The sequence below is a fragment of the Myotis yumanensis genome, unplaced genomic scaffold (assembly GCF_028538775.1).
Source record: "Myotis yumanensis isolate MYYU_CA2020_CCGP unplaced genomic scaffold, mMyoYum1.0.hap1 SCAF_10, whole genome shotgun sequence".
NCBI classification, from domain to species: Eukaryota; Metazoa; Chordata; class Mammalia; order Chiroptera; family Vespertilionidae; genus Myotis; species Myotis yumanensis.
In genome coordinates this window covers 75,729,909-75,755,371 of record NW_027223761.1, presented here as the reverse complement: position 1 = coordinate 75,755,371, position 25,463 = coordinate 75,729,909, and the positions used below count along the sequence as shown (strand labels likewise).

General features: G+C 38.9%; 1 protein-coding gene across 4 annotated transcripts in view; it reads left to right on the top strand.

Moving 5' to 3' along the window:
• DYNC2H1 (dynein cytoplasmic 2 heavy chain 1) overlaps positions 1-17,352 on the top strand; it is a 297,101-nt gene extending 279,749 nt beyond the window's left edge. For all 4 annotated transcript variants that reach the window (XM_070426022.1, XM_070426020.1, XM_070426023.1 and 1 more), the window contains 4 exons: positions 3,460-3,569; positions 4,509-4,590; positions 11,842-11,958; positions 17,045-17,352. In XM_070426022.1, the coding sequence (XP_070282123.1) occupies positions 3,460-3,569; positions 4,509-4,590; positions 11,842-11,958; positions 17,045-17,203 (468 nt within the window). In that variant the 3' untranslated portion in view covers positions 17,204-17,352. The remainder of the gene's footprint in view (positions 1-3,459; positions 3,570-4,508; positions 4,591-11,841; positions 11,959-17,044) is intronic.
• Positions 17,353-25,463: the final 8,111 nt, after the last annotated feature.

The window sequence follows — 25,463 nt, the reverse complement described above, 5'->3', positions numbered from 1 at the left end:
GAAGATCAGTATGAAACCACAGTTTCTATCTGACTTTAGAAATTGGATTACTGCTATTAGTCTCTTTTAAAGACTTTGACATAACCTTTAATTGTTTTTAGTTTAAGGAAAGCAGAGTTTTCTAGATTTAAGAGATTAGCTTAAAAATAAATCCACGAGGCAAGCACACTTCCTGCCCCATCCACATTTCTGCAGCAAAACTCCGCCTTAAAGCTCCACCCCTGACTAAATCAGAGGGAGGGGCCTTTGCTGTTCCAAGATGGCGGCCCCCAGGGGAGCGGCAAACCATGAGGCCAACATGGCGGCTGCCAAGTCATGCAGCCCAAAATGGTGGCTGTACCAATAAGCAAAGGCATTTAGTTACCACAATAATACAATTTTTCCCAATTCAATCTGAACATTTCTTTGTCAGGTTCATCTCTGCCATTTTTAAGGCCAAAACAGTCTTGGGTTTTTATTCTGTACACAGCAAAAGGTCAAGTTCAGCTCAAAACTATGCACACTTGTTTTTAAACTGGACTTTTCCCTTTACATGTGCACAGAAATCCCAGATGCATTTTAAAACTTTTCAATTACAAGAAGGACTTTCAAATTAATACTTTTACATTTAAGGATACATTTAACTTCTGTCATCTAGCTGGGGCGATCTCCACGGGAAGGGCCCGGCTCGCATCCAGAGTCCCTGCTGCCGCTGGTCCCCCGTGTGTCCGGTGCACGGGCTCCGCGGGGGACCCCCCCCGGACCTGACGCCGCCGGGGGGCCTCGCTGCTCCCGCCTCCCTCGAGCGATGCGCCGGCCTCGCCCCCCGCGCTCCGCCCAGCTCCGCTCACTCGCCACAACCCCGGGGGCCGACGCCCGCCCGCCGCTGCCGCGAGCCGCCTGGGCCCACGGCGCGGCTGGGCTCCGGGGCGAGGGCTGCGCTTGCCGTGCGCCGTGCTCCTGCACACCTGCTCCCAGGCGCCCGGCGCCCCGACTGCACAGCAAGCAGCCTCCGTGCGCCGGCCTCAGCTTCCGCATCCAGGCAGCTCCCGGGCGGGCAGGCGCATCCTCTCCTTCGGCCCGAGGCACAGTGATCCCTGCTCACCTTCCCTGCCCGGGAGGTGCGCGGGCGGGCGGCGGGCAAGGAGCGAGCAGCGAGCGGAGGTGATCGGGGACCCCTCCCCTGCCTCTACACTCACATACTTTCACCAGACATTCATTCAGAATTTAAACAATCCATTCAATTCCTAACAACTTCCCAACTCCTGAGGGAGCTCTAAAGCCTCCCCCAATCTCCTTGAAATGATCAATCACAATACCCAAAGGAGCAGTCTGAGTCCGTCCCATAACATCCGTCCAGTAAGTCCACAGAAAACAGAAAAACACAGACACAGACAAACAGGGCCCCAAAGAACAGCCTTCCAACTCCATGGAAGCAACTAGTCGATGGCCTTACGCCAAACCGGCGGGAGTGACCCGCCTCGTCTCAAATCCGCGAGAGGAAACCACATCCCTCGTGAGGGGAATACACATCCCTCAAATCCGTGAGGGGGATACACATCCCTCGTGGGGAGCAGAACGTCTTCTAACTCTCCGCTGCCTGTGGTCTTTCATGGCGCGTCCGCCTAGACCCCTCAGGCACTTACAGATTCCAGAAGTGAGCTCACACAGGACAGATAAAGAACAAGTCCCTGAACAGAGGCAGTAGGAAACTGTCTAGGAATGCTTCTCTTCTACCTTTTTTAAAAGATAGGCCAGATTCGAACACTTAGCCAGTCTGAGTTTTGACGGTGAGTACCATCTAGAAGCCATTCCTCCAGATACAGGACAAGTCCCTTAGAGATAACATATATCACACAGAACAGAATACACAACACACAGACACTTACCGCGGCCAGTCAGACTCTACGGATTGGGGGGGTCCCTACATGGTCTTGAGAATCCCGGACGAGCCCCCAAATGTTATGCCCAGATTTCAGGATCCCCAAGAAACCACATCAGGGAGCCAGCCAGTCCGATGCAAAAGCATAAGAGTCTTTATTCGAGCTAGCTCAGCTCCCCCACCTTGCCGACGCAGTGACAGGAAGCAGAGAGAGAAAACTCTGTATGGAGACGGGTTTTATAGGGGGGGTTGGAGTAAGGGGAGGAGAAAGGACTGTGCTCTGCCGATTGGCCAGGAGCAAGTCGGTGTCTTGTTCCTGGGTGTGGCTAGCAGAGGTTTAGACTTCCGGGAAGAAGCTCCTTGCCAAGCACGTGGCCAAGGTAAGATGGAGGGCGTAGCCCTTACCCTGGGGCAAGATGGAGGGCGTAGCCCTTACCCTGGGGCAAGATGGAGGGCCTAGCCCTCGCCCTTTCACTAGACCTGGCTGACAGATCTAAATGCATGTATTATAACAGGATGTTACAATACATGAAACACAGACTTCCTACATTGTGATAAGTTAACACAATTCCCCCCACCCCAGACTGTTTCTAAAGCATGCATAATGAGTTACTTAGTAAATGAGAAGTCTGCATGGTTTTTACGGTATCATTTCTGTACATCAACTGAAAAACAGACTGATTCAGCAGTCATCAGTAAGCTACCAACCTCTTAGGGCACATTAGCACCTCCAGGAAATATTACAGAAAAGCAAATCACATAATGCTGCCTGAGTTTATTACCTGGCTCCAGCACTTACTCACTATATGACCTTGGGCCCGACTTTAAGCTCACCATAGCTCTATTTCCTCATTGTGAAATGGTGTATTAATACTAATTTTCAGGGTTGTAGCAAGCATAAAATTGGTTAGCACATGAAAAGCATATAATAAGTGTTGCACAAAATTCCCTGTTGTTTTTCTTATTTGTTCCAAATGGCAATTTTTATTATACTAATTAAACATACTTTTTGTATATGTCTCCAAACAGAGTGTAATTTGATTTACAAAACGGCAGATAAGTAGAAAATACTACTTAAAAACACCATTTAACAAAAAACTACTTCTTCCTGGACGTTACCCTCCACTTTAATACTTGATTTAGTAAAGTGGCAAATTGACTGTCAGATCTAGATCTGGAAACCTAGATCTAGATCAGTTTGCATTGCCAGGACTTGGGGACCCAGTTGTGGAGTTAGACCCAGTTGTGCACATTCGAGAGGCGAGTCGTCATGGGAGACCTGCCAACCAAACTGCAACCCTGTATCTTAGATTAATTTTCATTTTTTGGCTTTATTTTGAGTAGATTTGTACCAAGAAAAAGTTGTGTAAGGAAGCTTTTTTGTGATGAATGGATATTATGTCAGAACTGTGACAGCTCATAATGTGGAGTGGAATTCTTTCTCTCCCCCCTTCCCCCCCATCATTTCAGATCATTTGGAAACTGCATTAGTTTTAAGATGAAAATGACTTCTGCATAATAATTCGTTAATAGATTTCTTTAACTTTCAAATTTACAAAGTTTTAAAATGTATGCCTATGTATTTTTTTCTTCTTTAGAGCTGGGTAGAGAGAGCTGAAAAACAGGCTCTTCTCTCCGATACACTTGACCTATCAGAACTCTTCCACCCAGACACATTCCTCAATGCTCTTCGCCAAGAAACTGCAAGGTAATTAAAATGAAATAGTTATTTGTCCACGAGGGTAATTATACTTTCCTTTATTCACTTTTGATCGCATTCCCTTGTGAGGAAATAAAGTAATTGTTAAATCCAGATATTTGTATTATTTCCTAATACTTAACTTTAGTAACACAGTTTACCACTAGTTAAAAGGCATAACTTTTGTTTGTTTATTAGAATTAAAAAAGGTAAAATTTAACTTTTTCAAATTTTTGATTATTTATCTAGATCTTTTGTGTACAATATGGTAGGCAGAAGTCAAATGGAGCTAATTAAATTAAAATGAATCAAAATTAAATATTATTTTAAATGTAACTTCTCAGTCATATTACCCACATTTGAAGTGCTCAAATAGCCACATGTAGCTAGTGGCTACCATTTTGGACTGCTTGAAAATGTTTTTATCTTTTCAGAAAATTCTGTTGGATAGTGCTAACTAGCTTCTTGATAGGGAACAGAATTTGATGATTAAGATCAAGTTATTTTTTATAACATTTGGATTATCATCTTGTATGTAGACTATAATTTTTAATAAGATAGAATGAGGGGAAAAAGAGACACTTCCAAAAATATATTGGATAAAATTTAGTTGTTGTTTAGTGATTCAGGGGGATCTTAATTTATAATGCCTCAGGATCATTATAAATATTTCCATTCAGCTAATAACATTTATTCAACACCTATCATATGCCTGAATTTGAGGCTGATGGTCAAAATGGAGGATATAAAAATAAAAATGATAAAGGCCCTATCCTCAAGAAATTTGCACAACCTGTTAACTTTAAGAACTTAGTGTGAAATCTGACTTAAGATATTTTATTACTTGTACATTATAAAATTTTAATTTTAAATAAATAGAAATCTATTTATCTCATATTCTACTTCCTGAATATTATTTCTTTCTGAATTGATGCTTTACTTTTATAGGGCAATGGGCTGTTCTGTGGATAGCCTTAAATTTGTAGCTTCATGGAAAGGTCGACTGCAAGAGGCCAAGCTGCAGATTAAGGTAGTAAACTAATTTTAAATGTTTTTCTAAGTCTAAAATGTATATTTTGGCCAGCTGTGATGAAAAGATTCTATAACTCCAATTTCAAAGTCACCTGTCTTTGTAGTGTAAGACCCACAGAGATAGATTAGATTGTATTACCTACGTGAAAAATCAGCATGAGTTAAGATTTAGCATGAAACAACTTGTACACAATATAATCTTTTCTAATGCAAAAATAAGAATTTTAGGGATACAATATATTTGAAAATAAAGCTTTTGGTAAAAAATGATACACATCTTGAAATTATATTTGATTATCTTTTGTAAAATTCAATTAATATTTGCTATATAATAAAGAATATATAAATGTAACATATAAAAATAGACCAGGAGATCCAAGACGGCAGTGGAGTAGTTGGAAGTTACATTCACCTACTCCCAGGACCAAACTGGAATTACAACTAAAATGTAAAACAATCCACCTGAATGACCAACTGAAGACTGCTGGACGTGTCTTATAACCAGATGTTATGTGGGCACATCTTCCTTGCTCTGCTGCTCAGGGCTGGTGAGCCTGGTATGGGTTGAGACCCCACACTCCTCGGGGTGGGTGGGGAGGAGGGCCTTTGCAGCTGAGATAGCCGTAATCTCAGCCACCACCCATGACAGTGGGACCAACCTTTTCACGCCTCTGCCCTTCCTACCAGTCTCGATGAAGGAAGTAAGCAGGTTACAAAATAGTATAATGAATTATGTTACCATTTGCATACAGTTTGGAAATATGAAAAAAATACTATTTATTGTTTATGGATACATGTATATTAAAGAATCATGAAAAACTAAATTCAAGGTAATGACTGGGTCAGGTGAGAGCAGAAGAGGAACAGGAAAGATAAGATATATCAGAGGACTTCAGCTGTATTCATTAGGGTTTATTTGCTTGGGAATATGGAATAAACATGGCTGCATACTAAAGTCTAATAAAAATGAGCAGTAAATATATAGCTAAAATATTTTTATGATTTTATGTGTGTTTGACATATTTTTTAATTTTTAAAAGGAGGGTTCTGGCAAATAAAGCCATATAATAACTTATCAAAATAAAACCGAGTTTATCATGAAATTCACCGTTAAATCCAAGTTAAATTCAACTTAAAATCGGAAGTATGCAGGAAATGCAACATCATATATGAAATAAGTTAATGGCTTAATTATGTTTTTAGAGAACAAAGTTACTACTATTACTGTTGTTAACCCCTTTAGAGGTGAGAAGAATTGAATAAGACCTTATACGTATGAACAGCCCTTTCAAAGTAGATTAGGTTATGGTAATCAGTTATTTGGAATATACTTATGTAATTGTGGCCAACCGAATCCCCACTATCCTTTTAAAATGTTTTGAAACTGTAAAGAAAACCAAACTTTATTTTAAATCTTCAGGTGTTTTAATCAGAGGTTCAAGTATGACTAACATTATTTGAGTATAGATTTTTTGTTTTGTTTAATGATTTTATTCAGTTTCTGTTTTGTTAAATTGAAAGCTAAGCAAAACAAAAATAGAGGAAATTATATTATGACAAGAGATGCACATTTAAATGCCTTTCACTTAATTATTTGCATTTGACCCAAATAGTACATTTGTACAGATGTTTTAAAATTCTTGCAGCACACTGGTTGAAAATTGCTGATCTAACGTAATTTTGGAAAATACTTTGCAAATTGAATATTATAGGCAAAAGTTTCTTTGACCAGAATTTTTCAGATAATGTCCACTCAAATCTTTATTTTGCCTCACTTACGTGGATACACTATATAAAATAATTATAAATGTCTAGAAATTAGGAGATGGATTAGATTAATGAACAATAATAGCTAATACTTTTGAGCATCTACTATATATCAGGCAATTTTCCAGGTATTTTAAATATTTTGTTAGAGGGGAATTCTTATTTCCCACTCTCATTGTTTTCTTCTGTGTGGAGAGAGGTTTACTAACGTGGATGCTCTCAGACTCCTCTACTTTCTCCTTTCCTCCTCCCTTTCTAGGAAGAAGTCACTTTATCTGATTATGAGTCTGAGCCAGGTTCCCAGGGCTGAATACCACACTTCCTTATGCTTTTCTCTTGGGTGTTCACATTCTGCTCTGTTCCTTCAGGGTCGTTTCTGCACTTAGTACAGCTGGCTCCTTAGCTTCGTCCTGTTGCAGCTAGAAGTTAGGCTGGCCAAATTCTTGAGTTTGATATTAGAAAGTCCATTTGCCTGGAGACTTGTTATATCCTCTAAACGATTTTTTTCAGTATTAAAAATAGTATCTGGGGTTTATCTGCTTTTATTTCTTCTTTTAATGCAGAATTCCAGTAGCAACAAGGATATAGTTTGTTGATACCACTCCAACTCCTGATATATTACCAGTTTCGTATATGTTTTCATCGCATTTTCAGCAATAAGAATGTCTTTAAATCTGCAAATTACTTAAATTTTCAAATAGGGTAGTGATAGAGGATATAGAGAGAAAAGAGCAGATTTGGAAAATGTTTGTTAGATGTGGCAGGAAGTGGTGAATGTGTGAAGTTTAGGAGAAGGAGCCAAGAATGTTTCCCAGGTGTCTGATTAATGCATGGACAGTGGTGCCAATTATTGAAATAGTCTCCAGAAACCCTTCCACCTCCTGGTTAGGAAAAAAGTTTCTATCTTAGTATATGCATAGGTCATAGTCAAGTTGTGGCACTACCAATAGGGACTGCTTTTATAAATTGCTTTTCTAAAATAATTGAGCTTAAAACTTAATAAAATTTCTAGAAGAGGCCTTAGAAGAACTATCTTACCTAGGGAGTTTCTTGCACTGAAATTACTAGGCACTTACTAAATTTATATTTTTTCAAGAGCAAAATGACTTGAGCAACTCTTGAAGTGGCCTATATAGCATCACATCAATGCTATAGTAGGAAGAATATTGAATTTAAGGATTAACCAATTATATTCTTATCCCAGCTCTTTCACTAAGAAACAATTGCTTATGTTTTCCATGGGACAGCAACCCAACTGTAAAATTTGCTATTCAAAACTGTCAAGGCAGACTCTCCTAGACCTCCTTGTTCCTAAACCATTCCTAAGCTATACTATAGCAGAAAATGATTTTAACTCTACTAACTTTAAGTGTTAACTGTGACTCTTAAATTTTATGATACTTTCATTTAGTATGTTAATACTTAGGTACTATGTAATATTTGTAAGATTTGTTTATATTTTCTATCAAGTTTAGGAGAACATAGATTGTTTCTGAATAAAAAATACTGACTTTACATTTGTTGCTTTTAGATAAACTCGGGGTAGATTATTACAGCAGAAACTGAAAGAATGAACACAAACAAATATGACACGGAATCACCAAAATTATTATATTTTTGTTTTCATAACTTCTTAAATTTATATTAAGATTAATTTGAAAAAAGAGATTAACTTTTTCTCCTTTTTAATTCTTTCAACTTTGCATGACATATCAAGAATTATTTGCATCAAATTATCTGAATTTTTTTTCTGTTCTTTAAAAAAATTATATTAAAATTCCAATCAGGGAACACATGTTCTTGTTCTGTAATTGTGCTTTTCTTTCCCCTCCTGGAGAAATAATAATTTTTTGGCTTTTACCATTATATTTCTGCATTTATATAACTGATGGAACTTGCATTTTTTCCTAAAACTTTTACCAAAATTGAGAATTCAGTGTAAAGCAAGTTCACAGTAAGCACTGGTCCAGGTGTTCATCTTCTTTATTCTCATATAAAATACTATAATATTTGTTATTATATTGTTTGGAATGTGTAGTTACAATGTAAAGTGTTACTTTTCTTTAAGATATAATACATTAACTTCTGACATTTCAGACTTTTTCTTTTCTTTCTTTTTTTTTTGGTCAGATTGACAAAAAATATTTTTTGTGTATGCCTCAGAATTTTATTTTATTTATTTTTATGTTTTTATTATTTCTTTTTATTCTTACTTTACTTGGTATTCTTTTTTTAAGTTCGTTAATGTTATTAAAAATATTACATATGTCTCCTTTTCCTCCATTGACTTCTCCCAGCCTGCCCCTGCCTCCCTGCACAGGCCTTCACCTCCCGCTATTGTCTATGTCCATTGGATATGTTTATATGCATGCATGCAAGTCATTTGGTTGATCTCTTATGCTCCCTTCTCACCCTCTCTTTTCCCTCTGAGGTTTGATGGTCTGTTCGATGCTTCTATGTCTCTGGATCTGTTTTTGTTCATCAATTTATGTTGTTCATTATATTCCACAAATGAATAAGATCATGTGATATTTATCTTTCTCACACTGGCTTATTTTGCTTAGCGTAATGCTCTCCAGGTCCATGCATGCTGTTGCAAATCATAAGAGTTCTTTCTTTGCCAAAACCGGTTTGGCTCAGTGGATGGAGCGTTGGCCTGCGGACTAGGGGGTCCCAGGTTCGATTCCGGTCAAGGGCATGTACCTGGGGTTGCGGGCACATCCCCAGTAGGAGATGTGCAGGAGGCAGCTGATCGATGTTTCTCTCTCATCGATGTTTCTAACTCTCTATCTCTCTCCCTTCCTCTCTGTAAAAAATCAATAAAATATATTAAAAAAAAAAAAAAGAGTTCTTTCTTTTTTACAGCAGCATAGTATTCCATTGTGCAGATGTACCACTGTTTTTTAATCTATCCATCTACTGATGGGCACTTAGGCTGTTTCCAAATCTTAGCTAGTATAATTGTGCTGCTATGAACATAGGGGTGCATACATTCTTTGTGATTGGTGTTTCTGATTTCTTGGGTTATATTCCTAGGAATGGGATTACTGGGTCAAATGGGAGTTTCATTTTTAATTTTTTGAGGAAAGTCCATAATATTTTCTACAGTGGCTGCACCAGTCTGCATTTCCATCAGCAGTTAATAAAGGTTCCCTTTTCTCCACATCCTTGCCAGCACTTATCCTTTGTTGATGATAGCCATTCTGATTGGTATGAGGTGGTACCTCATTGTCTCTCGGATGATTAGTGACTTTGAGCATTTTTTCATATGCCTCATGGCCTTCCATATGTCCACATTTAAAAAGGGTCTATTTAGGTCCTTTGCCCATTTTTTGATTGGATTGTTTGTCTTCCTTTTTTTAAGTTGTATTAGTTCCTGATAAATTTTGGATATTAAACCCTTATTGGAGATAACATTGGCAAATATGTTCTCCCATGCAGTGGGCTCTCTTGTTGTTTTGTTGATGGTTTCTTTCGCTGTGCAGAAGCTTTTTATTTTGATGTACTTCCATTTGTTAATTTTCTCCTTAGCTTCCATTGTCCTGGGAAATGTAGTCATAAAAATACTGCTACAAGATATGTCTTATATTTTTCTGCCTATGGATTCTTCTAAGATTTTTATGGTTTGTCGTCTTATGTTTTAGTGTTTTATCAATTTTAAGTTAATTTTTGTGTATTTTGTAAGTTGGTGGTCTAGTTTCATTTTTTTGCATATATCTGTCCAATTTTCCCAACACCATTTATTGAAGAGACTGTCTTGACTCCATTGTATGCTCTTGCCTCCTTTGTAAAATATTTATTGAACATAATGTCTTGGGTCGATTCCTGGGTTCTCTGTTCTGTTCCATTGGTCTATATGTCTGTTCTTGTGCCGGTACCAGGCTGCTTTGAGAACAGTGGCTTTGTAATATAGCTTGATATCTGGTATTGTGATCCCTCCAACTTTGTTCTTTCTCAGGATTGCTGCAGCTATTCCATGTCTTTTTTAATTCCATATAAATTTTGCAGAGTTTGGTCTAGGTCTTTGAAATATGCCGTTGGTATTTTAAGGGGATTGCATTGAATCTATAGATTGCTTTAGGTAGTATGGACATTTTAATGATGTTGATTCTACCAATCCATGAACACTTTATATCTTCCTCTAGCTCTTTTTTCAATGTCCTGTAGTTTTGGGAGTACAGGTCTTTTACCTCCTTAGTTAAGTTTATTCCTAGGTGTCTTAATTTTTTGTTGCAATGGTAAATGAGATTGTTTTTTTGTTTGTTGTTTGTTTTTTTAGTTTCTCTTTCTGTGAGTTCATTATGGGTGTATAAAAATACCACAGATTTCTGGGTGTTCATTTTGTATCCTGCTACATTGCTGAGTTCATTTATTAAATCTAGTAGTTTTTTTATGTAGACTTTAGGGTTTTCTATATAGAAAATTATGTCATCTGCAAATAATGACAATTATACTTCTTCTTTTTCAATTTGGATGCCTTTTGTATCTTCTTCTTGTCTGATTGCTATGGCTAACTCTTCCAATACTGTAGTAAACAGTGGTGAAAGTGGGCATCCTTATCTTGTTGCTATTCTTGGGGAAATGGTTTTAGTTTTTGCCCATTGAGTATGATATTGGCTGTAGGTTTGTAATATAAGGCTTTTATTATGTTGAGGTATGATCCCTCTATTCCCACTTTGCTGAGCATTTTTATCCACCAAAGGTATTGGATTTTATCAAATACTTTTTCTGCATAAATTGATATGGTCATGTGGTTTTGTCTTTCAATTTGTTTATGTGATGTATTATGTTTATTGATTTGAGGATATTGTACTAGCCTTGCATCCCCGGAATAAATCACACTTGATCATGGTGTATGATCTTTTTAATATATTACTGGATGCGATTTGCTAATCTTTTTGTTGTTGTTGTTGTTGTTGTTAATCCCCACCTCAGGCACCTCAAGTCTGTGTCTTTCTCCCTGTGCCCAAGCCTGGGCGAGTGTTTGCAATTGAAAATTCCTATGTTGAGTTTAGAGATTAAAAAGCAAAGACAAACCAAAACCAAAACAACAATGCAACTGCAGGTTTCTCTCCCCCCAGCACCGTGCTGCTCCAGGCCTCGAGTTCAGCCTTTCACAGCTGTGGTCTTGATTCCTTGGCTGCCAGGAGCCCTGTGGCCTTCCCTTTTCACAATTCAGTGTTACACCTGTCTCTAAGGGACACAGCTTTGGTGCAAAGCAGCTTCCTCCTCACCCTCTTGGGCCGCTGGCCGGCTGTCTCTCTCAAGTCCACATCTCTGTTCCCACCGTTCTCCAGGCATCCTCTGCCCTTCCTTGTTGTCAATTGTCTCCTCAGCTGTGTCTAATTTGTTAATTCCGGGAGGATGTTCTCCAATTTGCTTGTCTTTCGAGACTGGCACAGGACGAGGCACACGACATGTCTGCCTATTCAGCCACCATTTTTTCCTCTAGACTTTAATGTTTTATGTGTTTCCATGGCAGGTTAGTGGCTTGTGCCTGGAAGGATGCAGTTTTGATGGGAATCGACTTTCTGAAAATCAGCATGATTCTCCAAGTGTATCATCAGTTCTCCCTTGTTTTATGGGCTGGATTCCACAGGTAATATATTTTTAGTAGGTACAAGTTTTAAGTTAATTCATTCTTGGATTTTTTTGTTCTATTTCACTAAGATAATATAACGTATACTCACACTTACTTATTTATATATCATTTGTTCATGATATAGATTCTAAAGTTGTTCTAATTTCAGTTCAATGCTAGTGGTTAAATTAATATAGGCCTAAATTAAGGTTTCCCTAGGGGGTTTTGTCCATAAAGCACATTGACTTTCTCCAAAATATATCCCAAGAATTATTCTAGATGACATTATTTCATAATGGTTCTTTGTGAAAAATTGTTCACTAAGTTATTAAACAAATTTAATAACTACAGTATTTCCTGCCCTTGGAAATTCATGATGTATTTGAGAATATGAAATAATACGAAGAGTGCCAAAGATTACCTAACACGCTTTTTCTTGCACCTACATCCCACCCTTCATCTGGAGCTCCTGGTCCACATAATACAGTTAGGGAAACACTGCTTGATCTTATAGAACAGTCTGGGATGATGCCCTGGTTTGACATTCCACAGGGTGTCAGTTTGCCTGTGTTCTATCTTTCCAGTAAAGAATGCTATTAGGATTCATCAGCCCCAGAGTAACATAGGAGTCCTCAGCCAGCCTGAACCATATTGGATCCAACAGACACAAAATTGACAGTTCAACTCCAGAAAAAATTTCATTTCCAGGGAAAATGCTACCATAAATTGATTCCATAAGCCACTCACATTAGCAACCTATACATTACTTTTATTTTTAAAAATATATTTTTATTGATTTCAGAGAGGAAGGGAGAGGGAGAGAGAGAGAGAGAGAGAGAGAAAGAAATATCAGTGATGAGAGAGAATCATAGATCGGGTGTCTCCTGCATGCCCCACACTGGGGATCGAGTCTTTACCCGGCAGGTGCCCTGACCGGGAATAGAACTGTGACCTCCTGGTTTATAGGAAGACACTCAACCATTGAGTCATGCCAGTCGGGCTATATACATTACTTTTATATATGTTAATATACTAGTATTATCAGCATGTATATTAGAAGATATATGCTGCCTTGTGTGCACTCTGATTTTTAAAAAATGAATATTTTAATTACTGTCTTTTCTACATCATAGTATTTTTTTCTTTAAGGATTTATGAAGACAATGTTGTTAGACTCGTGTTATTGGTATTTCTCTACCAAAATACATTTAAAAAAATAATGTAATAAAGAAATTGTTATGACATTCTTGACAGAACAAATTCTCAAAATACTCATTGTTGGAAAATTGAGTTGAAATTGGTAAAATAGTTAACATAATTAAACTAGGTAATTTTGTTTTCTTTTGGGGGGATTTTTTTGTTTGGCTTTTGTTTTATTTTGTTATTTTCTTTGATTTGTTGGCTAAATGATACCTAATATCACCACTTGCCTTTGTCAGTGCATTGTCTTCTTTCAAATAGTAGCCTATTGCCTGGTATTTGTAGTACGTATGCACTTTTAAGTTACTTTCCCATGGGCAAGAGTATGACATTTCAAATGTTAGCCTCATTATTGACTGAGCTAACTGGACCACTTTCTGTTTTAATAAAGTAGGATATATGAACACATTAACCATTTAAGATTAATCATAATATATAGATTTTAATTGTTAAAATTTATTTACATCAAACTAACTTGTTTACATGTTCTATAAGATGAATTATTTGAAGTCTTCCTAGTATATCTGCTATTTAGCATTAATTGAGCATTTAATATATTTGTTAATAGTCATTAATAAAAAATTATAGTTTCATCCAAATATTTCAGCCTAGTGGGGCCTTATGTTTTGTCTGTAATATCTTTAATAAACATATTAAAGAAGGTTCTGTGTCATAAGAATGTAATTTAGTTAAACAACATTCATGAAACTTCCAGCAGCACAGGTATTGTGCTAACAGTGAGAATGCCCATGTACTAGCTCCACTACTGTGATAATTTATTAATTGTTGACCTAAGAGCAAGGCTATTCAACTTTTTTTTACAGAAGATGATAACATTTAAGAGATTTTGAGAAGTGATAAGCAAAATCTTAAGAAATAATCACGGTGTTTTACTTTTAAAATACTGTAGGTTTTGATGTAAATATTTTAACCCTCACTTTAAACAGAAACACCTACAACCCAAAGCAGGTTTAAAAAGATTTGGAAACATATACTGAACCAGTGAATACACAAAGGAACAACTTTCATTACTGTTAAGTTCCTAACTTAAAGGGAAAGTGGCTTGGCATTAAAATGAAGAGAGAGAGAAAATCTCCTGGAGAGAAAGGAATAGCATTGTAAAACATTTCAATATGATGTTTCTGTTTTCACTTTTGACCCTGGAAGCTATGGGAAGCAAAGCAAATATCAGGTGGTAGAAAAAGATAATTTAAGACTTTTCCTGGGCATATAAATTGTCATTCATAGATTCAGATAATTTCGGTCCAACAATATGTAATGTTTGTCTGCTATTTGCTAAAGAATTTAAAAGCAGCACTTCAAAAGAAACCCTGCACTAGGATATTAACTTGAGGAATGGCTAAGGTGTTATAAAAATTACAGAAAATTCTGAATCCTAAAGCTTTGCCATTTAAGCAGAATTGGAGAAGAGGGGAGAGATTAGGCAGTAGCTAATAATGGCTGAAAATTCCCTTTACTTCATATCCTACAGTTTTTTTGAGGCCCAACCAGGATTCTATTCTCTCTATTAATTCTTGTTAGATTAACATATCCCAGAGTAGTATTTTGTTTTCTGAGGTAATTATTTTTCCAAAAATTATATACTATACATTTCATGTATATATTGTTTCCTAAGTTAAATTTAAGCTTCAAAGAAGGTTATTATTTTCTCTGTCTGAATATACATGAAATGCTTAGCCTGTATAATTCTAGACACAGCATTTTCACATAAAATACTGTTAAATGAATGCATGAATAACTGACAGAATCTTTAATACAAACCAAGAGAAATTAGAAAGATTCAGGGTAGATGGTATTTTATCTATTTGGGCAATGATTCTTCATAAAGAATGAATTTTATTATATGCAAATCAGATTAAGATTTGGGAATGTTAGGAATAAATGAGTTTTCAAAAGGACTTAAGTAATTTTATATATCAAGAACCAGAAAAGTCAGTATTTGAGAGAGAGAGAGAGAAAGGGAGAGGGAGAAAGGATTGGAAAAGGTAATAGAAATTTCATATAGTGCCCACTTAGACGTAAAAAAATATTTTTTCTTGATGGAAATATTCAAAATAATCGATTTTCATTTCTCTTTATTCTAGTGCTATCTGTGATGTGTAGTAGATGCTAAAATGCTGGGATTTTTTTTCTAGTTGATTTGAGAATTAGTAGGGAATAAGGAAAAGGCATGTATATGCAGTTTAAAGAATTAGAGATATGTGGATAAATAATACTTTATATTGAGCTGTTAGATACATTTTCAATTCTTTCAGCATTCCATTAGGTGGACGAGTGTTGTAATCTCTCTTTCATCATAGCCTACTTAGGCCAGGAGCTCCTAGACAAGTACTCCAGAGCCCGAAAATGAGTTATTTCCATAAATGCTATTGTCTTCTATTCAGAAAAGCAACAAAATAACAGAGTATTTAGATGCTAATATTCATATGCCAAAACTTTTTTTCAACTGCACTATCTATGACAACTTTGCTGCTTCCTAACTAGGTTGCCATGGCTTTCTGATTTGTCACTTTTAAAATTTATAAATGAGTTTAACTTTGAAGTTTCACTCCTACTCTAAAAAAATAAGTAATATTCCATTAGATGAAAACAGTTATATAAGTTCAGTAAAAACATTAATCCTAGATTAAAATTAGAAACACTATTATGAACTTGTGATTTTTTAAAGTTCATATTTCTAATCTCCAGTCACTGAAAAATCCTAGAAGAATGATAGACCATTTCTAGCTCAGAACCCAGATTATGATCTCTAATACTATTTCTCATTAAAAGAACCAAAGATCTTCAGAGTATGAACAACTGGGTTCTGGGACAGGAAATATAAAAGACGAGCTTACATCATATTGACATACTGGAAAGCAAGGAAGCTATTAAAGATGACAGGGACATAAAAAACCCAGGAGACAACTTAAGAGTTCCCACTGCACAAAGATTGACAATTTAAACATCAATAAGATAATCACTGCATCGAAGCTCATCAGTAGCTGCATCAAATCTACTAGTTCACAATGATGTTTTAAAAAAGGAGGGGGGAGGAATCAGATACCACCCTTAGAGTACACTATGAAATGAATACATTGTTTTAAAAACAAATAAATAAACGGAAATTAGATAGCATTTATCGAGACTTTATGAATTGTCCCTTAGTAATAAAAAAAATCGGTAAGTAAAAGTTCCTATCTATAGATATACTCCTGCCTGGAAATGAAGAAGGAATAATAGAGTGAAATTATCATTTTATAATCTTGAATGTAATAATGATCACCATGGCTCCTAATATCTAAAAAGGGAGACAACCAGACATATATGCTTCTTGATGGATGGATACAGTACCACCTATGCAGTGTTTTGCCAAAAACTGACTCTGAATATGAGCTTACGCTCAGATCCAGTTTACAAGAGTACAGGGAATAGGTGAACATGATACCATGGGAATGTAGCCAATAAAAGTCAGAATGTGTGAAATCTTTGGTATAGTTTCTTCAGCAAATTGCAAGGAAGGAAAAACCTATAAATTCAGAAGTTATATCAACAAAATGCTAGTATGGGCTTTATTTGAATTGTGGCTTTAATAAAAATATTTTAAATTTATGGGATAATGAGAACAGATATATGATAATTGATATTTTCAAATATTATAATAGTATTGTGATATTTTTGTTTTATTTCTGGACATATGTATATATTTATAGATAAAATTTTCTGTGTTGCAGCTGGATGATGGGGGTTTATTATAGTAATCTTTATTTTAAAACACTTCATAATAAAATTTTAAATAAAACTTATTTGGAGGATTTTGTGTTTTTCTCTTTGGTTATCTAATGATTATCTTCCAAACAGTATGTTGCTATATTTTAAAATAAAATTAATTTTTTTTAAACAGGGTGTGTACGGCCCATATTCCCCTGATGATTGCATATCTTTGCCTGTTTACACAAGTGCTGAAAGGGATCGTGTGGTAACCAATGTGGATATTCCATGTGGAGGCAACCAAGACCAGTGGATTCAATGTGGAGCAGCTCTATTTCTAAAAAATCAATAAAATCTAATGGCTATAAAAGCTGTCTTAGCAAAAAGAAACATTTATTATTTAAAATTTAAATAAAATACATGGTGAATCTATTGTTAGTTCAAAATATGAGCATATAGTTATCCTATGTTGTTGATCTCATTGGGTTTTTATTTTTATGGGTAATAATAGCACAATAATGTTTTAGGTAAGATGTTTAAAATGGTATATATAAGGAATCAGTAATAAATGATGTCTATTACATTTGCATCATAATCCTATATAATTAAAAGGTAATATGCAAATTGACCATCACTCCAACACACAAGATGGCCGCCCCCATGTGGACACAAGATGGCCAGCAGGGGAGGGCAGTTAGGGGCAAACGGGCCCGAAGGGGAGGGCAGTTAGGGGCTACCAGGCCTGCAGGGGAGGGCAGTTGGGGGTGACCGGGCTGACAGAGGAGGGCAGTTGGGGTGATTGGGCCAGCAGGGGAGCAGTTAGGCGTCGATCAGGCTGGCAGGGGAGTGGTTAGGCGTCAATCAGGCTGGCAGGGTAGTGGTTAGGCGTCAATCAGGCTGGCAGGCAGAAGTGGTTAGGGGCAATTAGGCAGGCAGGCGAGTGTGTGGGAGTCAGCAGTCCTGGATTATGAGAGGGATGTCTGATTGCCCATGTAGGCCTGGTGTCCGATGCCTAAACAGGCAGTCGGACATCCCTTGACGGGTCCCAGATTAGAGAGGGTGCAGACTGGGCTGAGGGACAACCCCCCTTCCTGGGCACAAATTTCATGCACCGGGCCTCTAGTTATTTTATAAAATATAATCTCACACTTTTCTATATTTAAAGTGTTAAAAGTCCATTTTGTTTTCACAAGACAAAGCACAGTTTAATCAAATAGTGGTCCTTTGTAGAATTTTGTTCAAAACTAATAGATTGTATGTGACTAATCCTATCTAATAATAGAGAAACATGGTAATTAACTGTACCTCCGCTACCCTTCCCATTGGCTAATCAGGGCAATATGCAAATTAACTGCCAACCAAGATGGCAGCAGGCAGCCAGGCAGCTTGAAGCGAATAGGAGTCTTGCTTGCTCCAGTGACGGAGGAAGCCAACGTTCTCCGCCTGCCTTAACGGCCTCTGAGCTTGCAGTTTAAGAAACATTGTTGCATTTATAGAGCTAAAAAAAACCCAGAATCCTGCTTTCAGCCATCAGAGCTAGAGCGAGCAGGACCAAAACAATGTTACAATTATAGAACCCCAACAAACCCAGATCCCTGCTTTCAGCAGCCGAGGCCTCAAGCTGGAGCCGGCTCTCAGCTCCAGTGACAGCCATAGAAGGTAAATAAATTCCAGAATAAAAAAGAAAAAAGGAGAGGTTGGGCACTTCAGTCGCCCTCCAGCCTGAAAACGGCCCTCAGCCCCTCACCCAGACTGGCCAGGCACCCCAGTAGGGACCCCCACCCTGAAGGGGGTGTGACCAGCTGCAAACAGCCATTATCCCCTCATCCAGGCTGGCCAGGCACCCAAGCGGGACCCCTATCCTGATCTGGGACACCCTTCAGGGCAAACCAACTGGCCCCCACCCATGCACCAGGCCTCTATCCTATATAGTAAAAGGGTAATATGCCTCCCAGCACTGGGATCAGCAGAGCTGCAAGGCCTCCCGAACCTGGGATCAGAAGAGCCGCGAAGCCTCCTGGCACCGGAATCAGTGGAGCCACGAGGCCTCCTGGACCCTGGAGTAGTGTGACAGGGGGCAACGCCCAAACCCCCTGATCACCCTGCAGCTCTGTGTGTGACAGTGGGCGGGGCCTCAACCTCCCTATTTGCCCTGCTCTGTTCGTGACAGGGGAAGGTGCCCCAACCCCCTGATTGCCCCTGCTCTGTGCCTGATAGGGGGGAGCTCCCCAACCCCCTGATTGGCCCTGCTCTGTGGGTGACAGGGGGCGGCGCCCCAACCCCCTGATCCACCCTGCTCTGTGTGTGACAGGGGTCGGTGCCCCAAATGCCCTATCAGCCCTACTCTGTGCGTGACAGGGGGGAGCTCCCCAACCCCCTGACCCGCTCTGCTCTGTGTGTGATGGGGGCAGCGCCCCAACACCCTGATCGGCCCTGCTCTATGTGTGACAGGGGGTGACGCAGCAACCTCCCCATAGACCCTGCCTTGATTGTGACAGGGGGCGGTGCCCCAACCCCCCAATTGGCCCTACCCTGAGCGTGACTGGGGGTGGCATCGCAACCTCCCGATCTGCCCTGCTCTGAGCCCGACCAGGGGCTGCACCTAGGGATTGGGCCTGCCCTCTGCCACCCGGGAGCGGGCCTAAGCCAGCAGGTCCTTATCTCCCGAGGGGTCCCAGACTGTGAGAGAGCACAAGTGGGGCTGAGGGACACCCCCCCCCCCCCCCGCCCCAGTGCACAAATTTTTGTCCACCGGGCCTCTAGTCCTATATAATAAAAGGCTAATACGCAAATATACCGAATGTCAGAATGACTGGTTGCTATGATGCGCACTGACCACTAGGGGGCAGATGCTCAATGCAGGAGTTGCCCCCTGTTGGTCAATGTGCTCCCACAGGGTGGGGCGCCACTGAACCAGAAGCCGGGCTCATGGCTGGCAAGTGAAGAGGCAGTGAAGGGAGCCTCTCCCACATCCGTGGCAATTGGACACCCCCGCCGCCCCCTCCCCCCCAAGGCTCCTGGACTGTGAGTGGGCGCAAGCACCGGGCCTCTAGTATATAATTATAATAATAATTAAGGCTTAGATAGCACTGACTACATCATGCTAGGCACTGCTCCAAATGGTTGATTGACAAGTAGGTAGGTAAATAAATAAATAGATTGGTAGGTAGATAGGCAGACAGGCACATAGATACATACCTAGATGCACAGATATCAGATTCATTATTAATGTTCATTTTACTAATGAGAAAAATGAAACACTGGTTAAGTGACTGGCTCAGCTGATAAACTGGTCAAATGTCACAGGAGAAAACTCACCCTTCCAGCCCTCCTGCCCTGGAGGAAAGAAGAGACCAACACAGCTGAGTTCTCTGACACGTCCGTTTGGAACCGAGCACACTCACAGGAATGAGCAGAGATATTTCAGCTCCCGTAAGGGCCACCAAAATGTTAGGGTTTGGCCAGTGACGCAGGCCGAGGAAGAATTCACAACTAAAAGAAGAGATGCAGAGGGAGTTTATTTTACTTTCCACAAAGGGCTTGTGCATTGCTAATCAAAATAGGGCAAGAAACAAAAAGCAGCTTCCCCTTTTAAGCCCCGGTTGTTGCTAAGCAACAAGGAAGGGAGAAGGATTTGGGGCTGAAGTTGAGCAGACATCAGGGGCTGTCTTGAAAATACAATTTGTTTTTCAGAAGACAGTCTGGCAGATGTCCTAGGGAGTTAGTATTTTCTCCAAGCCTGTAAAACATGCTTAGAGTAAACATTATGAAGAGTTCAAAAGAGGCTTGCTTGAAGGGGAGGGGAGAAGGGAACTTTCTACCAATTAGAGACTCCTTGGTGCAATTATCCCTGTGTTGTAAAAACAGCAGGGAGGAGGTGAATGCAAAACTGTAGCCTTGAGAGTCACTTATCTTGTCTTGCAGGTTTGAACAAAGGGGCTGTTTGAATCAGAGGAGCTAACAATCTTGGGATTTAATTACCAGGTGCTTCTCATAAATTGTGGAAGGCCACAGCAAAGAGAGAGAGAGAGAGAGAGAGGGAGAGAGAGAGAGAGAGAGAGAGAGAGAGAGAGAGAGAGACCTTTTTCTTTTCCTTACAAGGATGTAGCCAGACACCAAAGTGGCAATCTGCCAAGGAGAGCAAGAAAGAAGAGTCCAAACGTAGGGAGTGGCAGGCTGTCCATGTTAGGCATGAAGTACATCACTGATGAGGTGACAATTGAGCTTAAAAGTCTGCCATGTGGATGAGGTGGTGTGTGTTGGGCTGTAAGGTACTGCAGGGCATCCTGGCATATAGCCCTTGTGATAGCTGCAAAATGAAAGGCTGGAAAGTCATACTCATTGTCTCTTTGTGGAACATCTTCTGATAGCTCCTCAGTCTTACATTCCTTATCCGTAGTATTTGTAATGATAAATAATAATTTATTTGATGACTGTTTTGTGGGGTGTGGAGGAAGCTGATGTGTCTTACTTGGGTTCTGGGTGATGTTAGAAGAGGAGCAGGTTCAAGGATGTAAGATTAATGAATTGGGCTTTGAACATCTTGATTTTAAGGTGGCAGCAGAATATTTGTGTGTAAATGTCCAAAACACAAATGGAAATGGAAACCTAGGGCCCAGGAAAGATCTTAGACGTCATTGACAAACCAGTGACAATTGATAGCATGGCAGTAGGTGAAGTCCCACCAGAGAATGGGGAGCGTCAGCAGGGTAAACCCTAAAGACCACCTGTTTTCAGGAGGCTAGTGTCAGAGGAACTGAAGAGAGAGTGAGAATCAATAGTGGGATGGAAGAGAACTAAGAGCACATTTCTCAAAGTTGTCTGCAGGCTCAAATGTACGTGGGGTGCTTATTTAAAAGATAGGATTCCTGGGCCCAGATCAGAGCTTCAGAATCAGAATCACTTGGGAGTGAAACCTGGGAATCTGTTTTGTTAAAATTTATCTTTATTGTTGAAAGTGTAGATGTCTCTCCCTCCCCCATTAATTCCCTCCTCCCTGCTCCTACCCCCTCATGAATTTCTCAGGTTATGACAGTCACTGTTGTAGAAAGAGGTTATAGAATCCGAGGCAGACAGTTTTTTCAAGGAAGAAGTGGGTAGTATTTTCAAATTCTTTAGAAAAGTCAAATTTCATAGAAAAATCAAATAAAATCTGGAGTGAAAACTGCCTACTGGATTCTGCAATTAGTTAATTATTGTGGTCCTTAGGAACAAATTTTACAAAATAGTGGAGGCAAATGCTACCTTACTTTATAGATTGCAACTCCCTTTTTTGAATTAAAAAAATAGAAGGTAACATTTTTTGAGATTTACAATCAATGCCTTTCTGCTACTTATTAGAAATTTCATTATTTTTATTTCTATTGCACTGTATCACATCTCTCCTAAGAAATGTCAAACCTGTTTCTACTAGTCATGCAGACATATTAAAGTAACTTTTAAAAAAATCACTTTTGCAAATCATTTTTTTCTTAATTTTAGTTCAAAGATAAGAATTTCTTTTTCTCAAAGATTAAGAATGTAACTAAAATGTGTTCTGATGCTTATGATTTTCCTTCTGGAACCTAGACATCGATTTCAAGTTTTTAAGTTTGAGAGTAATTTTAAGTTCTGGAAAGTTTTCTTCAAATATACTCTTGATAAATTTCTCCCATTTGTTCTGTATTATCCTTTGGGAAATTCAATTAATTTTGGGTTGCTTCTTCGTGTCCTATCTTCTGTAACGTTGCCATCCACTCTTGACTTGTCATTTTTGTTATTTCTTTTGTGGTCTGTACATGTTTACAGAGTGTATTTTCTGTTCCATTAATCTGGTTTTGAAACATGAATCCTACAACTTGTGATTCCAATGAGCATTTTTTAAATCATGGAATTTGCCCTGCTCTCTTCTTGTTTCATGATGTCACTGTGATCTATCTTCCTGAAAATATATGACAGGTTTTCTCATCAGATTAGCTATTTCATTCTTCTGTCTCATGCGAAAACCTACATGATGGATTAGAACTGGTTGCAACACCGATTTGTGTCTGCTGTCTCCTGTTTCTTTAGTGTTGCCGCTTTCTCAGAAGAGTCAGATTGCTTTTCCTTCCTCTAGTTTACTTTGATAGCCTTGATGGCTTGGCCAGGGCCATTGCCTCTGATTGTGCCGTCTGTGCTTGCTGAGGGTTGAGGGTCCTAAAATCCAACTTGCAGCTGGCTTGCCCATCTGAGCCCTCCAGGGTAGAGCTGCAGTCCCTGAGAGGCGCTTCTTCCTAATTGTCACAAATGTTCTGATTCTCCCAATGCTAGCAATGGCTCTTGTTGTCCACACGGAAAACTGCTTTAAGATGTCATCCTAGTAATTGGTTTTTAGTCAATTACACATTCAAGGCTGAGCTTCCCTGCTAGCCATGTAGCAGATCAATGACCAGGAATAATGGCAAAGAACCATTCACTTCCAACAACTTCAGTTCCTCAATTGTCAATCAAGTGCTTCCTGGCAGATTTTAAATTAGAAGCTACTTTGAGGCATACTCCATTTTTCACTATGGCCATCTGTTTTAAGAAATTCAAGGAGCATTTTATTTTATTTATTAGTTTTGATTGTCAATGTTTAATTTCTTCATCTGAATGATGGTTACATTAACATTTGTTTCATTAACATTATTTAAATTGCATGCAATATAAGAATTCAGTAATATTGTCAATATTTAGTTATATGAGAATATATTCAAAAGGTCACCTTCTCAGTGAGAATTTCCCTGGTAACTATTTAACGTTGCAAGTCTGACACTTTTTATTCCTTACCATGCTTTCACGCCCCCTCTCCCCCCAACACTTATCAACAACCTTCAAAGTTATTGTTTACTTTTTTTTATTGTCTGTCTCTCTTTCATAGAAGACAAACTCCACATTTTAGACATACAAAAACTTGAGCTCAAGAAGCATTTTAAAATAACATCGGCTGTTCTTCATAAAAATCACTAATTCCATTCATAAGGGTTCCACCCTCATAACCTAAGCATCTCCCAGAGGCCTGACCTCTTAATACCATTGCGTTTGGACATTACGGTTTCAGCATATGAAGTTTGTGGGGACACAGACATTCAGATCATAGCACCATGATGGAAAGTAGCCGAGTGGTTGCCTGGGTTTCGTGGTGGTAAGAGAGTAGGACAATGGAGATTGCTGATGAGTACAGTGCTTCTTTTTAGGGTAATAGAAAGGAATTAGTGGTGATGGTGCACAAATCTGTGAATATACTAAACCCACTGAACTGTATACTTTAAATGGGTGAGTTTTGTAGTTTGTGGATTATGCATCAACTAGAGGCCCAGTGCATGAAAATTTGTGCACTGGCGGATGAGGGTCCCTCAGCCCAGCCTGCCCCCTCTCACAGTCCGGGAGCCCTCAGGGGATGTCCTACTGATGGCTTAGGAGGCCTAAACCACAGTCTGGCCTCCCTCTGTGGGAGGTAACCAGGTTGATCATGGGAAGGCACTGACCCCATCACCCCACTGCTGCTACCACTGCTAGCCGCAGTGGCTGCGAGGCCTGAGTGCTGACTAAGCTCATGGCTGCCTGAGCCCACGGCTGCCTGAGCCCATGGCTTCCTGAGCCGTGGGCCTTGCAGCTGCTGTGGCTTTGTCTGGAAGATGTCTGCCCTAATTAGCATATTACCCTTTTATTAGTATAGACAAGCCTGTTGAAAATGTGTCATAGACATTTCACTGGTCATTACTTATACATAGTTGCAAAATAACTAAATCTACTTAGTATAATTTATTTTATTAGTCTTATGTTAATGAAATTCATGTTTTTTTATTTTTTTCTGTTAAAACAATGCTTTAATAAATATCACTATAGGTATATATTTTTACTTCTCTAAGTTAGATAACTATAACAAGTTGTTGGATCAAATTGAATGTACCTATTAAATTTTAATAGATACTGCCACATTAATTTACAAAAAGAAAATAGCCATTCACCCTTATACCAACAGTAAATGAGACAGTTCATTTTCTTACACCCTCATCAGTATTGGATGTGACCATAGTCTTTTTAACTGTTTCAAATTGGTAGTAACAATGGGTCATTACTGTTTTAATTTGCTTTAAAAGACTTTTAGTGTGCCCAGCCTGTGTGCTCAGTGGTTGAGCATTGCCCCATGAACCAAGAGGTCACAGTTCCATGCCCAATCAGGGCACATGCCCAGCTTGTGGGCTCGATCCCCAATAGGGGGTGTGAAGGAGGCAGCCAAGGACGTTTCTCTTTCACAGTTGTTTCTATCTATTCCTCTCCCTTCCCCTCTCTCTAAAATCAATAAAAACATTTTAAAAAAAAGAACTATTAGTGTGATTAAGCACATTTTAATATATTTACTAGATATCTGCCTTTTCTCTTTTGTACATTTTCTATTCTAGTATGTTGCCAGGTTTTCTGTACTAGATTTCCTTCTGTATCTTTTGATTAATAAAATCTTGGGCTTTCTGATACAAGGCTTTCTGATACAGAAAGGCTTTCTGATATAATTGTACTATTGATATGAAGTTGTACAGTTGATATGAAGGGCTTTCTGATACAGTTGTACTATTAACTCTTTGCTTACCATATGTTTTCTAACTGTATTTTTC